At 46.1% G+C, this 23,528-nt stretch overlaps 1 protein-coding gene across 1 annotated transcript in view; it reads right to left on the bottom strand.

The window, feature by feature from the left end:
• LOC119466177 (uncharacterized) overlaps positions 1–23,528 on the bottom strand; it is a 41,010-nt gene continuing 17,482 nt past the window's right edge. The window contains exons 2-4 of the mRNA XM_049658087.1: positions 4,586–4,740; positions 1,114–1,331; positions 1–223 (exon numbers count right to left, since the gene is read on the bottom strand). Of these exons, the coding sequence (XP_049514044.1) occupies positions 1–223; positions 1,114–1,331; positions 4,586–4,740 (596 nt within the window). The remainder of the gene's footprint in view (positions 224–1,113; positions 1,332–4,585; positions 4,741–23,528) is intronic.

The raw sequence follows: 23,528 nt of genomic DNA on the forward strand, positions 1-23,528 counted from the left end.
TTACTCTTTCAAGGTGCGTTTTCCAAGCTGGTATGGGAAGTAATGCTTCAGTTTGAGATACTCCACGTCGAGTATATGCCTGTTGAGGCAATACAATTCAAAGAGCGGGTGCTTAGCAATGCATTCGTAACTCTCAGCTGTGTTCGCCACCTTTTGTAGCTCTGTGCAACAGACCCTCTCTCTTTCTGTAGGCATGTCGCCGCAGCGGTGACCGCAGGAGCACCTGTTGGAAGAGAAATTACCCTCATGAAGAGAAATTACAGATATTCTCGGGTTGTAACAGAAATTGTTCACCCTGCGAATGCATGTTTTTCTCAGAAAACAGAAATGTCATGGTGTTTACAATAACGCTGCGTCTGATATCAAATGAAAGCATATCAGCGCTATTTTAATTGATAAAATATAATAAAATATACAAAAACGCAAGCAGTGAATGAACGCCACACAGTAGGATGCATGTGTACTGGTCTAATACGCACAGCGCATTTATCTACATTGTTGTTTCACCCGTTGTTTTTCAACTTGAAGCAAAAAAAAATTACGCATTTTCATAGGTCTCTGCATGATCATGTGTCGTGTTTCATGAATTGATTGTTCGCGCAGCATTTCCCTAGTAAATGCTACAGTCAGTCTTTCCTTTCTCTATGGCCACAGATTCGATGTAGCTAAGTGATCTGGTCGACGGGTCGCTAGCGCGCCCGCCCATACAATAATAATAATAATAATAATAATAATAATAATAATAATAATAATAATAATAATAATAATAATAATAATAATACTTTATTCCACAAAGTTACAAATCACGAATTAAGTCAGCAAATGGTTTCTAATGGCGTGGATGTGACAGTAGCCGTAAACACAGGGCTATGAAACAGCTGCAAAATTCCACACATGCCGTGCTTCGTCGCGCAAGAACGAACTGCGCAGCGGTCGAAAGCCGTCCGCGTAGATAAACGCAAAGCGACGAGCTACGATGCTACCTACGATTCAGCCGTAACAGCTGTCTCTGCCTCAACGTAGCTCACGAAACTAGGCATTTTACGTCCTACGTAACATCACTTTGCGAGCTACTGCCGCTGCACTTTAAGTTTGTTAGAGAAAAAAACTTACCATGTTGCTGGCCCGGGCTGCCTGACCGGCACGTCCACGGCCACCTGGTCCTCTTCGTCGCTTGACGCGGAAGGCTCGTAACCATAAGCGGCAATATTTCTTGCCAAGTTGGAATGGTCCTGGTCTGCAGACGTGTACTCATCGCTGGTAGAGGCACCAGAACTCGAATCTAGGGTCGCGATGGCGGCGTCGGCGCGCTTCGAATGACCGCGGCTGGCCGGCTGGCTATCCGACGAGGGTGTCGTGACGTCATGCTTTCCAATCCGCGCCGGTCGGGTGGCGTGGCACGCGCGTTCAAAAACGCCAAAAATAAAGCCATCCGCTGAAAAGCGAGCTGACTACTTCTTTTCGGCGTAATCGCAAACTGGGGATTCCTTTTCAGCATTTTCGTATAACTTTCAGATTTCGTGTCCGTATCCCTTTAAGGTTTGAGGCCAAGTGCTGGGAAAAAAGTTTTAAAAAGATAAACAATAAAAATTATTGGTCTACATCATAAAGCACACTTTTTAGGCCCATGTGACCGTTTTAAAGTCTGTATTATTTTTAGTACTTCTTTATTTGAACTTCTTTAAAGGTGGACTCACGCCAATACTCATAACTATAATTTAATTCGATAAAAAACATTATTTTTGGTAGTGGTATAGGGGAGGCTTTTATCTGTGCACTGAACAAAAAATTTCTGAATAAGATGAATCCTCGAAGCCCAGTGATGAAATAACAAAAAAAATGTATGCTTCCATTGGGTGTGCATTGGTGTAAAAGGCAGACAAAACTTGTGGCAAGATTTTACTTGTTGAGGTACATTGCGCACCGAATAATATGAGAAAAAATTGGGCCAAGTTTCACTAAAAAATCTTCATTAAGAAAAAAAGTTATAAATGTTTGCGTTTGAAGAAATCGCAAAAAAATAGGTTCTGAGAAAATCAACAAAAAAATGTGGTTGATCCCTCTTATATAGGAATCGGTATAGAACACGAAAGTGAAACGTGTCTTCACAGAAGTAGTGTAATGTTTATTGCACATTGATATATAATGTCTATTGGTGTTTTGTGGCTAAAGCGCCCTTAGGCGTTGATGCACCCACGCTGACGCCTGGTGGCACGTCTCCTCCATCACGACTACCAACGTCGATGACCATGAGCAACCGTCGTGCATATGGAAGCTGCACTACGCTGCACACGCTAGCACAACGCGAAAGACGAAGCACGTAACTGACACACTAATACAACGCGCAAGACAAAGCACGTAACTGAATCGTCACCGAGTCAAATCAGCGCGTACAGCGCGTCGTAATTGCAGCCTCTGCGATCAACTTCAGAAACATTTTCAGAGCTAATTGCGGAGGCCACGCTCTGCTGTGCTGAGTACGGTGAACGCCACCTAGGTGGCGTTGGTAGTGCTTCTTGATGCCAGCGTCCCTTCGAATGCTGGCATCGAGGCGTCGTAGTGCTGAGACCACCGAAGCGTTCACTGTCGGTGCGCGTTAGTGTCATAATGCAGTACTTCTCTTTTCTGCTCGTAGGCGGCGGCACCGCCCCGAGCAAGAGCGCGGGTACACGGAGGAGTGTTAGATATATAAGGCGCGTCTGTGTAGCTCTCTGCAAATGCGTTTGTGGCGCAATGGGTTAAACGCTCGGCGATCTATCGTCGCGGACCGAGAGGTCGTGGGTTCGATTTCCAAATTTTGCATGTTTGTGGAACTTTTTCTTCTGGTTTCTTTCTTTGTATTATGTTCGTGTAATTGTAAGCTGACGTATTTCCGTGACGGAAATACGTCAGTGAAGTCTTGGTGGACCCCGGCATAAAACACTTTCGTGTTAAAAGATTTCAAAGCGCAGCGCCTACATAAGATGATCAGGAGAGCTAAAATACCCTATATTTGTAGCCAATTCCGTCTTGGGTCTTGCTCTTGTATCATTTTGCTCGTGTGGCACCTCGACTTTTTTTTCTCGCTTGCTTTGCAGTATTAGCGGTATGGTATTTCAGGTATTCGCAGTACGTCTCCAGCTCCGTCGCGCACTCCGACTTCCTTGTACTGCTTGCTGGTAAACTTTCATTTTGTTTGTCTTTGCGCTCTAAACTTCATTATTCTGTGGCTGCCAGTAAGAAAAAGTAAGCGACGGAGAGCAAACACATCCAGCAAACAATCCGCGTCTCCTTTAGCGCGCGCGAAACCTCCACAACGTAAACAACACGTGCAAAGCCTTGCACATCCACCTGGTGAGTTGTTTATTATTTTAATTGATAAATAAAGTATTTAAAATGCTATTACGGCATTATTACGTTTTTGTACATGATACGATTGTTAAATAACCAGCAAAGAACTGCAAACCAGGGCATTTCTTCTGTTGCACAGAAAACGGGCACTTTCAGTTTCGATTTCGTAGGCATGGGGTGGGTTTACATTTTTTACGTATCTTTTGAAAGAAACTGCGCAGGAAGAAACCTTTTTCAGCAATATGATGGAGAATAAATTCCTCATCTAACAAATTGGAAAACAACTAATTGACATTTGAAAAAATGGAATTTTCATTTGACCTCACACCTTAAGATATGGACAACAAAAAGTGTGCCTAAGTACAAGTACACACTGAACACACTTGAGCGGCTGAGTGGCCAGCTACGACTGAAACAGCGTCCATAGCTGCTACCTCGAGGTAACTGCTAGGTTACACGTGTGTTTCTCCCATAGCCCATGTACTATAGCTGCCGCGGGAGCGGCGTGCTTCTTTCGCTGGCTTGCGTGACACACACGGCGCGCGCTTTGATTACGCGCTCTTTTGTGACACTTTAAGAATATTGTGCAATAATAATCAAGAAAACACGAAGTTGCGCGCACAAAAGTCCACTACGCACGAGTCCGTAGGACCATAAATCAGTACACCACTGATAACACATCATTCGATACATCGGGTACAAGCACAAGCCACACAAGTACACTTGTACTAGACAATAACACATCTCTCGCGTAACTATAGTGCACTTGTATTACACAATGACACATCCCTCGCGTAACAAGTACACTAGTACTACGCAACAGCACATCCCTTGCATAACAAGGCAAAAATATGAAATGGCATGTACAATTATACAAAAATATGGTAGAGTAATTTACATAGCACAAACAACACGCTGTTCATGATGCATAAATAAACACTCGGTGAAACTTTGGGTAACAGCGCAAACAGACGACCACAAGAAGAGCTGTTTGCGCTGTTACCCAAAGTTTCAAGATGTACCAACTCGCCCAAAAAGAAGTATTGATAAACACTCGGTACACTCAATAGAACACTTTGCACCACCATCATCAACACATTTAAATTCGCCTAAGGGGATCGGCGTTTCTCTCTTTTTTTTTCTTCCGAGAAACATCCTTTGAAGGACTCATCTTGTTAGTGTTCGTTGGCGTAGTTAAGGGCCCCGGTCGGGTTCTTCTCGGAATCGGGCGTGTAATGGGCTGAAAGAGCTTTGCCTGAGTCGTCGCTCCAGGTCGGGTGACGGCTGCCACGTTGTTCTCGTCAGCAGTAGATGGTTTTTCGCGAGCTTCTTCGATCGTCGATGGTTCGATCTTCGGCGCTCCCTTCAAAGGTTTTAGATCGTCCGGGGCCCGAACTCCCTCGACGTCTCCTATGATTAATTCGTACAGTGGGCTGTCCATTCAAAGACCAGTGACATTCCCACTGTAATAGATGGTCTCGACCTCAATCTTGGCTTCGGCAAGCTTCCTAGTCGTACCATCGACCAGGAAGACCAAACTGGTTTCGCCCGTGAGCTCATTGTCTTTGATCAAGTCCCTTCACGCGATCACTGTGCTGCTGCCGGTATCTCGTAACACCGTGATTTGTTTCTCTGCCATTTTTCCGGTAAATATAGGCATTCCCTCAACGGGAGATTCTGTGCGTTCTGTCACCAGAGAATTAACGACCCGAATTCTTTTCCCGTCTGGGAGTTCTACAAAATCGGCGTTTATGTCTTCTTCTTGGTGTTTTGGCGGGGCATACACACACGATGCTTGAAGAGCTTCTTTCCCTCCGTTGCGTTTTGTATCGGCTTTGTGCCCAGTTCGCCCACATTTAAAACATTTGTCATTGTTCGGGCGCGTAAAATTGCTCCGACATTTTCTAGCATGGTGGTCCAGTCGGTTACAAAGATAAGATCACGGAACAGGCTTCTGAGGATTTCTTCTTTCGTCGGATGCCAGCTTATTTGCGTCCACTGCCCCTCTTTTTTGATCTTGGAGATATTGGTGCCTCCCTGCGCTTCCAAAAATTAGTCTGCCAATTCCAACATATCTTGAAGCGATTTAGCTTTCCTTTCTTTCAGATAGAGTGGCAGGATTGGGTGGCAACTGATAAGGAATTGCTCCTTGGTCAGAAGCTCTCTAAGCGCACCGTACTCCTGTGCAGTCCTTGAAAGTTCGGTCCACCTATCAAAGAAGTGGCTGAGCGGTGAGGCAAATTGCGTGGCAGTCTCGCCATCGGCGGGCTTTCCGGTCCTAAACTTATCTCAGAAGCTTTCTACGGTGAACCTAAAGCTCTTCAGTAAACTAGCTTTCACCCTTGCATAATTGGAGTCATCGGTTGGCGTCAGCCTACCGTACACACTAAGTGCTTCGCCACTCAAAGACGTGCTAAACGCAGTGGCCATTGATCCTCTGGCCCATTCTGGCTTTTAGCAACTGTCTCAAATCTGTGCAATAAGCATCCAGGTCATCTTGTCTTTCATCGAATGCCACAAGCAGCTTGCTTGGGTTCAGTCGGAAGCTAGTTTCTTCCCTTTCAGTGCCATCGACTCTTGCCTGGGCGGGAGCGTCTGTGCGCTGCTGCAAACGAAGTCGTCCGACTTCTAGCTCGTGCTGTCTTTGTCTTTCTCTCTCAGCCATTTCAGCTTCTCGTTGTTCTTTTATCTGTCGCTCCTTCGCCTCTCATTCTTCTTTTCGCTCCTTCGCCTCTCTTTCTTTGTTTCGTTCCATCGCCTCTCTTTATTCTTTGGCCCTTTCGGCCACTAGCTTCCCCCTCTCTCTTTCTAAAGCTTCTTTTTCCTTCTGGCTAACCCACTTCCGTAGTTCAGCTCCGGAAAGACCCATCTTCTCACCAAGGGCAACTAATTTCTCGAGATCCATGAAGCCCTGCTAAATCTATCCGCGTGCAAAAATTATCTGCCTATATTTCAACCATCAAGCTGCTCTCTGCACACAAGTTAGCGAAACGTGGTGCAACAGCCAAAATCGTTTACTATGGTGATGTACACGACCCTAGGCTCTTTCTTCCTACTATAGACACACAATTTGCACCTGAAAGGTCCTTGTCGCGGACGCCAGAAATATTGTCATACACCCCGTGAACGAGACGCCAACGCCGGGCCAAATTCCAAAGCCAACTTATCAGCTTCTGAAAACAATCCCAAGAAAGCAAGGGGCCCTCTGGAGCGCCAGCGAACGCCGGTTGTGGTCGAAAGACCGAGTCCGATCCCAGAGTTGTCAAAACACAACCAAATATATTCTTTATTTATCTATTTATTTATTTATCGTACCTTACAGGTCCATTAAAGGATATTGAGTAAGGGGGGTTACAATCAGAAAATACAATGAAAGGAAAAAGCAGTAAAACAAATAACATAAGTACATATCAAGTGTGAAAGCAATGAACAAACGAATACAAGTAGAACTAAAATAAAATCCTGCCAAGACACTTAAAAAGAGGTCCCGCAGTGCGAGAATAATAGAAACACTAACAGTGCAACAGTGACACATCATTATACAGTATTTAGTCATACAGAGCGTGTAATTTTTCACGAAAAGCATCCCGGTTAGATAACATAGCGATATCATCGGGAAGGCTATTTCACAGGGTGATGGCACGTGGAAAAGCAGATGTATTAAACGCTTTAGTTTTGCCAAAAACGCGCTTGAAGCCAAATTTGTTATGAAGGCGGCTTGACGTGCGTTCAGGTGTGTGAAGTGGCAGAAAGTGTGACGTATCATTGTGAACATACCGATGGAACAGACATAACAAGGAGATAGTTCGGCGTATATCCAGTTCTTGGAGTGAGATATCTAGCTTTAATTGGGTTACGCTGGTATGACGGGCATAATTACGAGAAATAAACCGTGCATCCCTGTTCTGAATACCTTCCAACATACTAATTAGATAGCCTTGATGAGGCGACCATTCAAACAAGGCAGTTACAAACACACGTGCACAATTAGGCTAGACATATCACAATACAATTCAGATCCATGGGTATTAGCAAAACATTGGAAAATAATTAACAACAGGCACTTAGAGTCCAACACATAAAGTACAGAATGAATAGGAACACAGTGTCCAATCGTATTTACCCGTACTGGTCTTGAGCCGAACGATCTCGGCGTAGCTCGTGGCAAATCTCGAATAAGGAACTTATTCCGGAAATGCACACGCTCGATGAACTCGTCGGTTAGCTGGCCGGGCAATTTAATTCTTCTGCAGGCGGTCGGTCTTCACGTCACATCTCTTCACCGACGCCGTCTGATCCCTTTCTGATTCGCGGACGGCGCTTTTATAGTCTCCGCCGGGGGTTCTCGAACCTTCCTATCGGAGTCGTGCTCCTGTAGCAGGAACAAAGCCCGGGAATCTTCTAGTTATTTCTCGCATTTTCAGCCGCGGCCATCGGAGCGTCGTCGAAGAAGGTGGTGACTCATCCGCACGCTCACGCTATAGTACTCTCTCTCTCGACTCGCCGTGTAAGAGGGTGTCTCGGTGCTCTCTCTCTCGTTACCGTCGCCTTCGCGTAGCTTGTCGATGCTTCTAGAATCTTGGTCGCGTCGGCTGTTTGAGGCGTATGCGCTCTCCCCCTCTGTTGAAGCTGCCACGGGACCGGCGTGATTCTTTCGATGGCTTGCGTGACACACGGTGCGAGCTTTGATTACGCGCTCTTTTGTGACAGTGTCTACGTGCCAAAAATCTTTAATGATCTACCTGCCGAATTTTGCTCGGTTCAGTCAAAAAAGGTTTTAAAGAAAATGTCATCTTCCATTTGAGTTTTCCGTTTTGTATGGGTATATGTTTATTTAGTGTAACTTGGTTGCCTTAACCTGTACATCTATATATAAGCGTGAAAAAATGTTCGCTACGTTGGAAAAACATATATTTAAATTTTTTTTCTATATAAGCGTGAGAAAATGTTCACGCTACATTTTATTTCATTTTATTTTATTTCAAAATACTGCAGGCAGCAATGCTGCCCAAGCAGGAGAGGTTTACATCAAGTGCAATGACAAAGATTTCACAAAGGAATTCACATTCGTACAATCAACAACAGACGCCGGCAGACAATTCCACTCTTCAATTATGAGCGGGAAAAAAGACTTCTGAAACATTTTCGTCCTCGCAAAGTACGGGCGGATAACATTCGAGTGATTAATTCTAGGAGACCTGTGTTATGCGCGGGAAAGATAAGTTTCGCACGGCAGACCGATTCTGTTCTGGTAGATCAAATAAAGCATTTTTAGTCTCGCAATATTTCGGCGGACATGGAGGAGTTCCAGATTCAGTCGCTCCAATATGTCAGTAACAGATGAAGAAGACCGATAGTCAGATACAATAAATCTAGCAGCGAGGCGCGGAATCGTTCTACTTGTGCAATATCTTTAACGTAGTATGGGTCCCATACTGCGGAAGCGTACTCAAGGACTGGTCGAACTAAAGTGCGGTATACCTCGAGTTTAACACTTGATGGTGAGTATTTTAATTTCCTGCGCAAAAAGCAAAGTTTATTAAACGCTGTTTTACAAACGTTCTTCAAACGCTTGTCCCGTTTTAAGTTGCTTGTGATAGTTACTCCTAGATATAGGACAGACGTTACTGACTGAATAGTTTTATTAGCAATTTAGTACGCATAAGACAGTGGCTTTTTCTTCGTGGTTATTGTAATAGCTACTGTTTTATCAAAATTGATTTGCATACCGTTTCGTTCGCACCAGTCCGCAACTTTACAGAGGCTATTGTTCAGTAGTGTTTGGCAAGAGGAGCTATTGACAACACTATACATCACGCAGTCATCGGCGAACAATTTTACTGTAACAGAATGATCGATGTTAGAAGCAATAGCATTTATATAAATTAAAAACAACAGAGGACCAAGCACAGAACCTTGTGGAAGCCCAGACAATACCGGCACATCAGCAGACCTAACACCCGCACACTCCACAAACTGAGCGATTATTCGGATAAGCCTGCAACCACAATACCAATCTCTCAGGAAGCCCGGCATCCCTTAGTCTGTCAATGAGTAAAGTGTGTGGCACACGATCAAAAGCTTTTGACATGTCAAGAAAAACCGCATCTATCTGCCTACAATTATCTAGAGCTGAAGCAAAATCATGTATAACCTAAATTAATTGCGTGGTTGTTGAGACAGTCTTCCGGAAACCATGCTAATACTCAACGAAGAATTTTTTCGATTCAAGGTGCTGAGATATATGGTGAGCTATTACATGTTCAAGCAATTTACAGCATGTGCTGATTAGAGAAATAGGTCTGTAGTTACAAGCTGTTAGCCTTTTTCCTGATTTAAATACGGGAACTACTCTTGCCGTGAGCCAATCTGCGGGTATGAAGCTTTGGTCGAGTGATGCGTTAAACAGAACATAAATGTAATGTGACACAATCTCCCGAGTACCGTACAAGGGAGGCATTCGGTATGCCATCAGCGCCGCTTGAGTTTTTTTTTTTCATTTTTACATTTAAAAGCAGAGAAAGTATTCCTTCACGAGCAAGAACTACGTCAGGCATTGAGTTTGCAATGGGCGGTAGGTCGAAGTATTGCGTTCGTAAATATTGAACATTTGGTCTTGTAAACGCTTGGTTAAAAGTAGTGTTGAATTCATTTACAACTAAACTAAGGTTTGTATACATAATACTATTTATCTTTAGATAATTCACACATGGTTGGGAACCTGACAAGTAGTGCCAGAATTTCTCAGGAGATTCCTTCAAGAAAGCTGTAAGAGTTTGCCCATAAAATTTACTGCGTGCAAGCTTCAATTTAGTAACCAACTGTTCTTGAAGGGCGATTAATGCTGACGTAGTTTTACCCTTCCTTTTTTGTTTAATACGCCGCTTTCGATCGATTATGTCCCGACTAATCCATGGGTTCCGACGCTTTGTAATCTTTCTACGCAAAGGAACAAACGTGTCAATGAATGATGACACTAATTTCTTGAACTCGTTCCAAAGTGGAGAAACACCGGCATGCTTGGAACAACAAAGTTGGAATAACATGTCCTTAATTTTTTATTTTGTTTGCACAATGTTTTTTCGGCACTAAGGCGCCTGTATGTGCGTACGCTGACCTCATCGCTGTTGCCGGCGCGGCCGGGCCTAGTCACACTTCGACAGGCCCGGCTACTATGTATTTATTCTTGTGGTGCATAAATAAAAAGTACTAATATTACTATTACTGCAGAAATTATGGTTAATAATATTATAATATTCCTAATACTGGTAAACAGGCACGGTCATGCTGGCATATTCCACCGACAGGGGCACAACGCCTGCCCACTCTTTAGGAAGAAGGGGATAGAAACAAAAGTTAGAGGGAAGAGAAGTAAAGAGGAAGGAAAGAGTAAGATGTGAGGTACCAAAGACTAAAGTAAAGCAATAAGAACGAATCAAGTGCGCCAGTAGCAATTGAACAGAAACGCAGGAATAAAAACAAAGAACACGCAGGTTCCACTAATTGCAAAGTAACATACAAATGTATCAAAACAATAAAAAGAAAGGTTTCGCACTGCTGGAATTGTCATTGATGCTACGCATAACATGGGAACTCAGTGTAACTTCTCTGCAACCTGTCTAAGGTCAGCGCGGGAGCCCCTACGTATGAGCACCTTCGATGTGCTTAACACCTCTTTCACGCACTTTAGAGCAACATTAATCGCTCGGAGTTGTTGATGAGGCAGGATGCATTTTACGAGACACCCGTCAGATTTCAGTCGAAACGGAGAAGAAAGATGCAGCGGCACCTTGCCGTCGCTGTGTACAGATGCGTCTGTAAATACTTAAAAATAATCACCAAACCTTTCAAATAAGTGTAACTGAGCCAATGGGAGTAGCACCGAAACATACAATTCAGCCTTTTTGACGATTTCCAAAATTACTGGATAAGCCGGAAATAGACATTTGTTGTGTCCTTTCAGAGGTGTAACTGAAGTCAGAACTGCCATCGATGTTTATAAAGCATGCCGCCACTTTTTCCATGCGAGAGAATAGGCGCTCAATCAGCCAATTAAGTAAAACTTGGGCAGCCGACACGCGGTACAGACGTTCGAAGTGACGCAGAGCCCTCTGGTCTGCTTGCATTCTCAGGGACAACTGATGTGCTGCAAGTAATAGAACACATGCGCCTTAAGAGGTACGCCAAGCATGACTCGGATGGTCAGGTTCCAGTTGGGCCATCAAACTCAGTGGCACATTCAGGACTGGCAACGTGTACATCACGCCCTGGAATAAGTAGTAGATTCAACTACATTGGAAGGAGTGCCAAAGTAATACCGATAGTTGCATTCACCGTCCTTCATCTTCACGATACTCTGTGGCACAAGATATTCAAAATTGTAAAACATCGCAAAATATATACAAAGCACAATCAAGACTAGAAGAAAACTCGAGGACACCTAATCTCTTCTTGTAAGTTAATTAAAAGTTAAAAGCATTAATGTCCAATTGAACGCCGCTGAGCGGTCGTTCGAGTTATCGGCGGCAAGCGAGCGCCTTGGAGGTGGTCATAGCGCTAGAAGACACGGACAAGAACGAGAGAACAGGACGAGCGCTGACTTTCAACTGAGTGTTTATTTCGAGAAACAACTGTATTTGTAGGCCCGCATACAGAAAAGGCCCAATCATCGCACATGAAAACCAGCCGCATCCAGGAACGCAAATTCATTTGTAGTCAGCGCAACTAAGGGGAGCTGATGCAGCTATCACCGGCCCTCGCTATCAGAGTGGCTTCAACAACCTCTCGCGTAAGTTTATCTACATTTCTATACTGCGCAAGTATTGGCGGCGATTGCAGGCGTCGCTTCAGTTCTTCAAATGCTTCGACTTGCGGCGTCTCCCACTTGAACTTGACGTGGGCCTTCGTGAGGAACATTCAGTGGCTCGGCGATCCGTGAAAAGTACTTGACAAAGCGCCTGTAGTTGGCGCACAGTCCAAGAAATATACGCACTGCCTTCTTGTCGGCGGGCGGAGGAAAATTCAGCGATGGCCGCAGTTTTCTGTGGGTCAGGGCACACTCCAGACTTGTTGATGTCGTGGCCCAAAAGCAAGAGCTTCTCGTATGCGAAGCGGCACTTTCCTGGCTTCAACGTGAGTCCGGAGGTCTTGATTGCTTGAAGAACTGTTGAAAGGCGCCGGAGGTGTTCTTCGAAGCTTGAGGCAAACACAACGACGTCGTCAAAATACACGAGGCAAGTCTGCCACTTCAAGCCTGCTAGCGCTGTATCCATGACGCGTTGGAAAGTCGCAGGTGCCGAGCAAAGACCAAATGACATCACGTTGAACTCGAACAGTCCGTCTGGTGTTATAAAGGCAGTCTTCTCCCGGACCCTCTCGTCGATTTTGATTTGCCAGTAGCCGCTTTTGAGGTCCATCGACGAAAAATACTTTACGTTGTAGAGTCGATCCAAGGCGTCGTCTATCCGTGGGAGAAGGTATGCGTCCTTCTTGGGGATATTGTTGAGGCGACGATAATAGACGCAGAAACGTAGGGTTCCATCCTTCTTCTTCACTAACACTACGGCGGAAGCCCACGGACTCTTGGACGACTGGATAATGTCGTCGCGTAGCCTTTCGTCGACTTGTTGCCTTATGGCCTCACGTTCGCGCTTCGAAACTCGGTGCGGGCTCTGACGGAGTGGGCGGACATATTCGTCGGTTATGATGCGGTGCTTGGCAACAGGGGTTTGTCGAATTTTTGAAGACGATGAAAAGCAATCCTTGTATTGCAGGAGCAGGGCTTTTAGCTGTTCTTTCTTATGCCAGGGAAGGTTCTGATTGACGTAGAAAGCTGGTTCAGGTACTACAGTCGTCGTTGCACGTGCACTAGAACCCGTGAAGGCGAAAGCACAGCTGGCTTGTACTATTTCATCGAAGTTAGGCGACCGTAGTGCCTTTGTTAATGTGCTTGTATTCGTGGCGCAAGTTTGTGAGCATCACTCTCTTGCTTTGCCTACACGTAGCTCAGCTATGCCTCGGGCGACACAGATTTCATGGTCGAGCAGTAAGTGTTGATCACCCTCGATGACACCCTCCATGTCTGCAGGCACTTTGGTAGCAACGAAAATCATTTCGCGGGAGCGAGGCCGAACGGTGGCTTGTTCTTCAAGCACATTCAAGGCATGGTAACTGATGTTTGTATCCGGCGGTATCGCTTTGTGCGTTGAAAGCGTTATCCACTTGCTCCTTAAGTCGATGACTGCACCGTGTTGCTTTAGAAAGTCCGTACCTAGGATGACATCCCTGGAGCAGCGTTGCAGGATTACGAAGCTCGCCGGGTAAGTGCGGTTGTCAACCGTGAGTCACGCTGTGCAGATTCCAGCCGGTGTTATTGCGTTATTAAGTGGCCTCCCGCTGTCCGGATATCGGGTCCTTGCCAGACAGTCTTCACTTTCTTCAACTTGGCAGCGAACGCGCCACTGAAGACGGAATAGTCGTCTTCAGTGTCGACGAGAGCGGTGACGTTATGACCATCGATTAGCACGTCTAGGTCGGTAGACCGTCGTCTGGCGTTGCAGTTAAGTCGTGGTGTCGGATCACGGCTGCGTCGCGTCGGCAGGTCTTCTTTCAGCGGCGAAATGTTGTCAAGGCTGTTGCCAGGCGGCGTGCTGATAGTGCGTCGTGATGATTCGCGAATCGTCGTCGTCGTCGTCGGCGGCGGCGGGGGATCTTCGGCATTGCGTCGTACGGCAACCGCACCTCCATCGGTTGCAGCTTTTAGTTCACAGGGTAAGGGCTGGGATATCGGCCCCGAGTGGGTCCGGTGTACTGACGGCGATGCGGCGAGCAGTAGCGGCGTGGTGACGGCGAGCGTGAGGGTCGTCGTGGTTGCCACTGGGCTCCGGTGAGGTAGTCGGCGATGTCGCGCGGTCGTTCACCTCGCACTGGACGCGGCGCGTTGACGAAGAATCCCCGCAGTCCCATCGCGCGGTACCGGCAGCGGCGGTAGGTGTGGCCAGTATGGAGGAGGCACTGGTGTGGCCCGCTTCTCCACAGTGGTAGCAGAGTGGGCGGTGATTGGGGGTGCGCCAAACGTCGGTCTTCGTCGGGCAATAGCACTGACCGAGAGGTGGGCGCGATGGCGTCGGCGTCGGCGGTGGTGGTGGTGCCGGCTGGCGAAGGAATGGCGGCGCCGTAGGGTTCAGGCGCTGTCGCGGAGGGGCATTAGTCTGGCGTGCAGCAGCGGCGTAGCTCATTGCTTCCGGCTGAGGCTGCAGTGGTTCGGGAAGTCCGAACGATTGCTGGATTTCCTCCCGCACTATATCGGCGATTGAAGCAACTTGAGGCTGCGACGATGGTAGCAACTTTTCCAGCTCTTCGCGCACGATCGGAGGAGAGTCCTTGGACTTCGGCGTAGTGGGGCGTCGAACGCGGATTGCGTTGCCGCTTGCGCATGTCCAATGTTTTCTCGATTGTCGTAGCGTCCGAGAGAAAGTATTGGCCTGTCGTTCATGATTTCCTTATCAGTCTGGCCAATCATCATGATCATCAGCCTATATTTTATGTCCACTGCAGGACGAAGGCCTCTCCCTGCGATCTCCAATTACCCCTGTCTTGCGCTAGCGTATTCCAACTTGCGCCTGCAAATTTCCTAACTTCATCATCCTATCTGGCTTTCTGCCGACCTCAACTGCGCTTCCCTTCTCGTGGTATCCATTCTGTAACCCTAATGGTCCACTGTTTATCCATCCTACGCATTACATGGCCTGCCCAGCTCCATTTATTCCGCTTAATGTCAACTAGAATATCAGCTATCCCCGTTTGTTCTCTGATCCACACCGCTCTCTTCGTGTCTCTTAAGGTTAGTCCTAAGATTTTTCGTTCCATCGCTCTCTGTGCGGTCCTTAACTTGTTCTCGAGCTTCTTTGTTAAGCTCCAAGTTTCTGCCCCATATGCTAGCACCGGTAGAATGCAATTATTGTACACTTTTCTTTTCAACGACAGTGGTAAGCTCCCAGTCAGGATTTGGTAATGCCTGCCGTATGCACTCCAACCTAATTTTATTCTTCTGTAAATTTCTTTCTCATGATCAGGGTCCCCTGTGAGTAATTGGCCTAGATTAACGTACTCTTTTACAGACTCTAGAGGATGACTGACGATCCGGAATTCTTGTTCTCTTGCCAAGCTATTTAACATTATCCTTGTCTTCTGCATGTTAATCTTCAACCCCACTCTTACACTTCCTCGGTTACGGTCCTCAATCACTAGCTTTAATTCGTCCCCATTGTTGCTGAATAGGACAATGTCATCTGCAAACCGAAGGCTGTTGAGATAATCGCCGTTGATCCTCACTCCTAAGCCTTCCCAGTCTAAGTGCTTGAACACTTATTCTAAGCATGCAGTGAATAGCATTGGAGAGATTGTGTCTCCTTGCCTGACCCCTTTCTTGATAGGTACCTTTTTATTTGCGGAGAACCAAGGTTTCTGTGCAATCGTCGTATTTGTTTGCCAATATATTCACGTATGCCTCCTGTACTCTTTGATTTCACAGTTCCTCTATGACTGCTGGTATCTCTACTGAATCAAATGCTTTTTCATAGCCTATGAAAGCCATATATATAGAGAGGTTGATTGTACTCTGCAGATTTCTCTATTGCCTGATTGATGACATGGATGTGAACCATTGTGGAATATCACTTCCTGAAGCCTGTCTGTTTTCTTGGTTGATTGAAGTCAAGGGTTGCCCTGATTCTGTTGCAAATTATGTTAGTGAATATTTTATACAATACTGAAAGCATGCTAATGGGTCTGTATTTCATCAATTTTTTAACGTCTCCCTTCTTATGGACGAGTATAATGTGGGCGTTCTTCCAGCTTTCTGGTACACTTGGAGTCGTGAGGCATTGCATATAAAGGGCCGCAAGCATTTCGAGCATGATATCCCCTCCATCTTTGAATAAATTGACTGTTATTGCACTTTCTCCGGCAGCTTTTCCCCTGGTCATGTCTTTCAAGGCCCGTCTAACTTCATCGGTAGTTATAGAAGGAGCCTCTGTATCCGGTTCATCACGACTTCTAATGAAAGTAGCTTGGTTTCCCTGGGAACTGTACAGGTCAGTATAGAATTCTTCCGCTGCTTTTACTATGTCATTGAAATTGCTGATGATATTACCCTGCTTATCTTTCAGTGCATACATTTTGCCTTGTCCTATGCCAAGTTTTCTTCTCACAGATTTCATGCTGTGTCCATATTTTACTGCTTCCTCAATCTTTTTCACTTCATTATTTCGCATATCCCTTACTTCTTTCTTATTGATCAGTTTCGACATCTGATCTCTCGAGTTTGACACTTTCATGTTTCGCCGTTTCTTTATTAGATCCTTGGTTATTTGGGAGAGCTTACCTACTGGTTGCCTTGGTGCCTTACCTCCCACTCCAATTGCTGCTTCTCAGATCAGCCTAGTTACGGTTTCATTCATTGTCTCTATAATGTCTTCATCTACCTGTTCTAAAGCTGCATATTGGTTTGCGAGCACCAGCCTGAATTGGTCTGTTTTTACCCTTACTGCGTCTAGGTGGGCCTGTTTCTTCATGACTAACTTTATTCTTTCTCTCTTCAAATTTAGAGAAATCCTAGACCTCACTAGCATATGGTCACCGCACTTTATCCTACCTAACACTTCTACATCCTGCACTATGCTGGGGTCGGCAGAGAGTATGAAATCTATTTCATTCCTTCTTTCTTGTTAGGGCTTTTCCGGGTCCACTTCCTGTTGCTGCGCTTCCTGAAGAAGGTATTAATTTTTTGGAGGCTATTCGTTTTCGCCAATTCTACCAACATCTCTCATCTAGTGTTCCTAGAATCGATGCTGTAGTTGCCAATTGCTTGCTCACCAGCCTGCTTTTCCCCCACTTTTGCATTAAGTCGCCCGTTACTACAGTATACTGAGTTTGCACCTTCCTCATTGCTAATTCAATATATTCATAAAACTGTTGTATTTCTTCATCATCGTGAATGGAGGTTGGGGCGTAGGCTTGTACAACCTTCATTCTATACCTCCTATTCAGCTTTATTACGATAACTGTTATCCTCTCATTATTGCTGTAGAATTCATCAATGTTGCCCGCTATGTCCTTATCGACTAGAAATCCTACTCCGAATTCTCTCCTATCTGGAAGACCTCTGTAGCAGAGGATGTGGCCGTTAGTCAGCACTGTATAAGCCTCACCGGTTCTTCTCACCTCACTAAGGCCAATAATATCCCAGGCAATGCCTGATAATTCTTCAAATAGTCCTGCTAAGCTAGCCTCACTCGAGAGGGTGCGCGTCTTGAATGTTGCCAGGTTCAGTTTCCATTGGCGGCCAGTCCCGACCCAGAGATTCTTAGCACCCTCTCCCGCGTCGTAGGTCTGACCACAGCCTTGGTCAGGTGCCCCGCAGCCGCTGGAGACTGAGGGCCATGGGTAAATTGTAGGAGTCGTTAGGGAGGTAGCGGCCGAATACTGCACCAGGGAGGCCAATTCCTGTTCTGGTGAGGGAGTGACTTTGTTGAATCTTAGTGTGCCTTCTTAATTCGGTTGCACCTTAAGCCCACTAGCTCTATAATTACTTGTTTAGCGCAAAAAACAAAGGAAACGTCACAGACGACAGGACAAAGCGCTTGTCCTGTCGTCTTTCACGTGTCCGTTGTTTTTTGCGCTAAACAAGTAATTATGGATTTGCACCAACTAGCCCGCCAACGCATTGTGCCCACTAGCTCTCGGCGACATTTTTTTTTTTTGTTTTGTTTGCCGGTTCAGGCACCACTCCATGCCTGAAAATGTAGTGGACAAACGTGCCTGCCAATATGTAAAGCTGTGAACTCGGTGTCTCAACTGTATTTTTTTCATTTCATGATTCTTTACAATTCTTGATGAAGAGAGAGGGAAAAAATAAAACAAGCACTGCCTGCACCTTAGTAGCGTTGCCCGGAATCAAAACCCCATTAGCAAATACAATCTTGAATAACTTAAACTGAAAATTAAACTCTGAGATTTCACATGCCAAAACTGTGATCTGATTATGAGGCATGGTATGGTGAGGGGGGGGGGGGGGTCAAATAAGTTTCATCCACCTGGTGTTTTTTATTGCGCACTCAATGCACGGTACACAAGCATTTCGCTTTCGGCCCCCATTGGAATGCAGCACGATCTAATACAGTTAAACCTTAATATAATGAACAGAAATAAAACAAATTATTGAGTACAGTAGACTTCCGCTAATTCGACTCCAGTTAATTCAATCTCCACTGAAGGTCTACTGGTACCCATGCATCTCTCTGGGCTCAAACGTTTGTAATTTCGATTTTAAAATTGCCCTTTGCCAGATAATTCAAACTTGACCTGTAAGCACGCATATGCCTGACCCTAGAAAGGAGGCTATGCACAGGCTTCCCAGAGCCAGCGAGGGTCATGTGGCGTCGCGACGATGCCCTCACGCAACACCTGGCGCGCTTCCCTTTAGCCCGATTTGCTCCGTCGATGCGCGCACGTGACGTGGCGTTGCAGCCAATGGGAATTTAGGTGCTCTTTCATTGCTACCGCCGGCTTCTTCCTTCGATGGGCCATATGATGATTTCGCACAAAACCGGCACGCATGAATCAGATTGGAGGAACCTGCAGGAATTTTAAAAACAACCATACAGTTCCCATAAAAAAATGTCGCAGTTTCACCCGAAAGGCGAAGCATCAATTGCAATAGCACAGCGGAGAGCCCGTTCTGCGCCGTGCTCCCTGAAGGGCTGCAGAATTAAGCGTCTCTTTCCTCCTCTACAATCACCATATACAGGGTGTCCCAGCTATCATGCAGCACGATTTTAAAAAAGAGGAACAGCGTTACGCGAAGCAAACCTAGTGCGTATTGTTTCCAGTGCAGTGGAGTAGCCGCCAGTAATATTTTCCTTGCTGATATTTAATTAGCTAATTATAATTAATTATCTAACTCGAGACGTACTGCCTTACTTATCAAAGTGTCAATGAGAAAATTGCAGAGCGACATGAAAAACTACCGATACAGCTTTCTCTTGCTCAATACGTGCCACATAAATGTGTTTTTCCGAGCGTGAAAGGAGCCCGCGAATACACGCAAAGTACCTCGAGCGGCCAGTCGCGCGGCAATTCTGCGTGTATTCGAGGGCTTCTTTCACGCCTGGAAAAACACTTTTATGTAGCAGGTATTGAGCAAGAGAAAGCTGTATCGGGAATTTTTCATGCTGCTCTACAATGTTCTCCAATGTTGCCCCCCACACTTTGATAATTAGGAGAGTACTGCTCGAGTTAGATAATGAATTACAATTAGATAATCAAATCTCAGTAACGAAAAAATTACTGGCGGCTACTCCGCTGTACTGGAAACAATACGCACTAGGTTTGCTTCGCGTAACACCACTCCTCTTCGAATCAACAACTGTTGATTGGATGGCTAGAGGCTAGACGCTGCGATGCTTTAATGCGGCTCTACCTCTGTAACTCCCTGCGTCACTTGTTCCCTTGACAAGATTGCGCGCTGTTTATTTATTTATTTATTTATTTATTTATTTATTTATTTATTTATTTATTTATTATTTATTTATTTATTTATTTATTTATTTATGTACCTATTTATTTATTTGTTTAGAAATAGCAGAAACGAACCAAACCGTCTGATGAATACTTGCGCCGATTGACTGAATCTAATAACTGTCGCCTTTGAACGACTGATAACTTTTGCTGCGCGTTAACTTAGCTGGACGGCGTTGGCCGTGCGAGCAGGAGCCGCGAAGGAAGAAGTTCACTCTTTGGGATCCGTTTCGAGACTGGTTTATTTGCAGTAGTAAAAGACTAGAGTGGGGAAAGGAAAGAGGAAAGAGAGAAGTAAAGAACACAGTAAAAGGGCGTGAGTCAGGCACGTGCAGTGCCGTGGAGAGGGTGCAGTGGCCACTGTCGGGTCGGTGACACCCTGGCACGCTGGTATTCACAATTAACTTGCTCGGACGGTGTCGTTAGGGGCTCCCCTCGGCTCTCGCTTGCTTCTCGGTAGCATCTTCGCGGTTGTCAACCTGTAATCGAAGGTCTTGTTAGGCGCCCCCGCCTCCGCTTCTCAGTAGCGTATTCACGGTTGTCATCGCAGGTCTTAACACCGTCAGTTTGAATTTCTCCAATTGGTCCAGAACTGCTGCAGTATCTAGTAGTAGCCTTTCCTTGTTTTCTTTCGTCGGCTTTTCCCTCTCCCCCCCATGCATGTGAGCTGCCACAAGCAAATAGTGGCAAGGCTTGACCTGTGTCGTGACTGCATCGATTCTATCCGCCTCCTGTTTTCAGCTCCACCCTACCGTTCTATTTACTTCCTCGCCGGACTGTTGCGTGTTAGTACAAAAGTAAGCACTGCCGCTCCTGCGATGCTTTTGTGGCGGGCTCACGTATAATTACAGCAGTCGAGAGGGCATTGTGGTGACGCCCAGGGAGCTCCAGAGGATATCGTGGTGACGCGATGGTCAGGTACAAACGATTTTCTCGCGTCGCCTTTCCTCTCTGCTGTGCTCCTGTCTTGTATACGCGTATATACGGTCTGAACCACCCCCCACGGCGGCGTGAGAAACAGCAGCAGCGGCAGCAGTAGAAAATTGGAAGGAAGAGGCAAAGAAAATCTCGCTTTATTATGTAGCCGAGTACTAAAGGTTGTCACATTTCTGCACAATGCTTTTCTTTGTCAAGAGGACGGTGCTTGCCGTAGCCTTAAAAACTGCGACATTCTTGTAATCTTAGCGTTTCCACCTGGATGGTCAACAATACTGTTGACCTAACAAAAACGGCTGGAAGAACGACACAAATCGAAATAATAGCATCGGCCTCTAGATTTAGTTTTGAATTAGGGTCTGTATGCGAGCTATTCCTTACGGAGACATTTTAAGGCAAGTAAAGCACAAATGAAACACGGACAGCGCTGTTTATGTTCTCATTCTTTTCACTATCTGTGTTTTATGCACTCTGTACCTGCCCTAAACTTCACTTTTGTTTAATTACCTGCTGAAGAATGGCGTTAACGAAAATATCAAAGTGATCATTAGCGGATGTTTTGTTGATGAAATCTGCACACTTGGTTTTCATCTTGTTGTAACTTGTCGCTTCTGCGAGAATTGTTTCCTTTATTTATGCAATTCCTTAGAAGAACGACGCATTGAGCTAGTTGGTGTACATTGATTTCCCTTGCGCTATGTGCTGGAAGACACTAACAGGGACGAAACGAACACTGGTGGTAATGGGGAGCCCAAACTACGAACTGGCTTATTGTCAGATCAAAGCACTTTTTTTGAAGAACACGACGACGCATTGCCGGGTGCGTGAACTGTGGTTATAACAGATCGTCTCATTTCGTGTTTTCGCATTTATGCTCGCTATTTTTCTATCGGTGTATTTTGCATGTGCATGCGCCCCTTGCATAAGTAATTTCAGCATTAGTAAGCATGACTGAAGGCGTGTTCACGCAGTTGCCTTTTTAAGCATGAGATGCTTTTAGCTTCCGTTGTGGGCGACCTTCAAGAGAGCTTGACCCAAACTCCAGAGCCTTTGTGCGGGCACTGAAGACGAGAACGAAACGTGAACATCCGGGCATCCTTGCGAGAACAAAAGGAGATCATGTGGGCAACTACTCAAAACTTAAGAAAATGTGGTCTCTCTCCTTTTACAGGACAGCATTACATACGCTACTTACAAACAAGTTACAAAAAAATATTGCTTCCAATTTCTTCCTAATGTTTGTTAAAAATATCAGTCAAGCCGCCACTTCTAGTACGCAGAAGTTTAATTTGTCATTTCCAATAGCGATGTGCAAAAGCAGTTACAGAGAGCCATACACTTTATTGCCGTCTTTTGGTCTTTAACTTGCTCAGGCCCTCCGCGTGCGTGCCTGAGCTCGCCGTGTCCTTCATCCGCCGCCCCCTCATCTCTCTATCTCCTCTTACCACTCCCTCATTCTCGTCCCCCAGAGTAGGGTGGTCAACCGTAAGCATTACTTGTTAACATCCCTGCCCTCTCTCTTTCTCTCCTCTTCCTACTTGGTGCTGAGACAGGGTTGCCTGTGCTCTTTTCAACGCCAGCGGTCCGCGAGTTCCGCGACGCGGGTTTCGCGCCGCTTCGAGAGATGGCGCCACGCGGCAAGACCAAGCCGGCAGCGTCCGGCGCGCGGCGCATGCTCGTTTGGCCAAGACGAGACTTGCAATGAGGTTCAACTCAAAACAGGCTCATTTCGGTTCAGTAAGCTTTCAGGCCTGCGGCGAGTCGTGGCCGCATACGCTTCTGCATCGTTCTTCATTTAAATGAGGTCGACATCACAAATGCTTTAGCCGAGCAATGCAACGCAATGAAAGGAGACATAAGAAGCGTTTTCCGGAAACCGATCGCTTAGCTAGATATAAGCGAGTGCAGAAGACTGCTCGACTGTGCCGATAACACCAGGATTATGCGGCCATTCAGGAAGGCGACAACACCGCCTCGGACTGCGGCTACCTACCTAAGGCGCACATTTGCAGCCGACCACTTCGACGCGACAAGAAGAAAAAGCAGCGAGAGGCGCTGAGCGCGCTACACTGTTGGAAGGAGAAAAGCGGTTGAAGGCGGCGGCACCACAGGCAGCAGAAATATGGCCGCAATTGTTTCCTGTCTGTAACAGTAAACGATTGCGTCCATATGGACCAGTGTGCCATCGTGAACACCCATTTTAAGATTGTGGCTATTGTCCTCTCCAACCAATCTGCTGTAGGATGTTGGGCGAGTTGGTATTTATTCATTATAGCTATCTTAGGCGCTAAAAAACACACAGCACCCAAGAGAAGGCAACGGGACAGAGCGCCTGCTTTGCTGGGAGTCATTTCATGCTTACATTGTTGGAGACAGAGACTGACGTCTGTCAGATGCGGTTTATTGAACCAACTGGTCAAGATGGCGCTAGCGCGAGCCTTCGCCTCTCGCGTTCTCAACCTCTTCGTTGTCTTCAGTTTTCTTCACACTCCCGCGGTCGCGTTGCACGTTGTGCGCCTCCAGGTAGTAGAGCCGCTGTACAGGACGTCGGACCTTCTGTCAGTTCGACAGTAGTATCAGCAAGGACCGCGCGATACTGTCTCTTCTTTGAAACGTCTTGACGACACGGCTTGTCTTTGTCACAGACCCCGTGAACGAGGCGCAGACGCCGGACTAAATTCCAA

This window comes from Dermacentor silvarum, chromosome 10 (assembly GCF_013339745.2).
Source record: "Dermacentor silvarum isolate Dsil-2018 chromosome 10, BIME_Dsil_1.4, whole genome shotgun sequence".
Lineage (NCBI taxonomy): Eukaryota > Metazoa > Arthropoda > Arachnida > Ixodida > Ixodidae > Dermacentor > Dermacentor silvarum.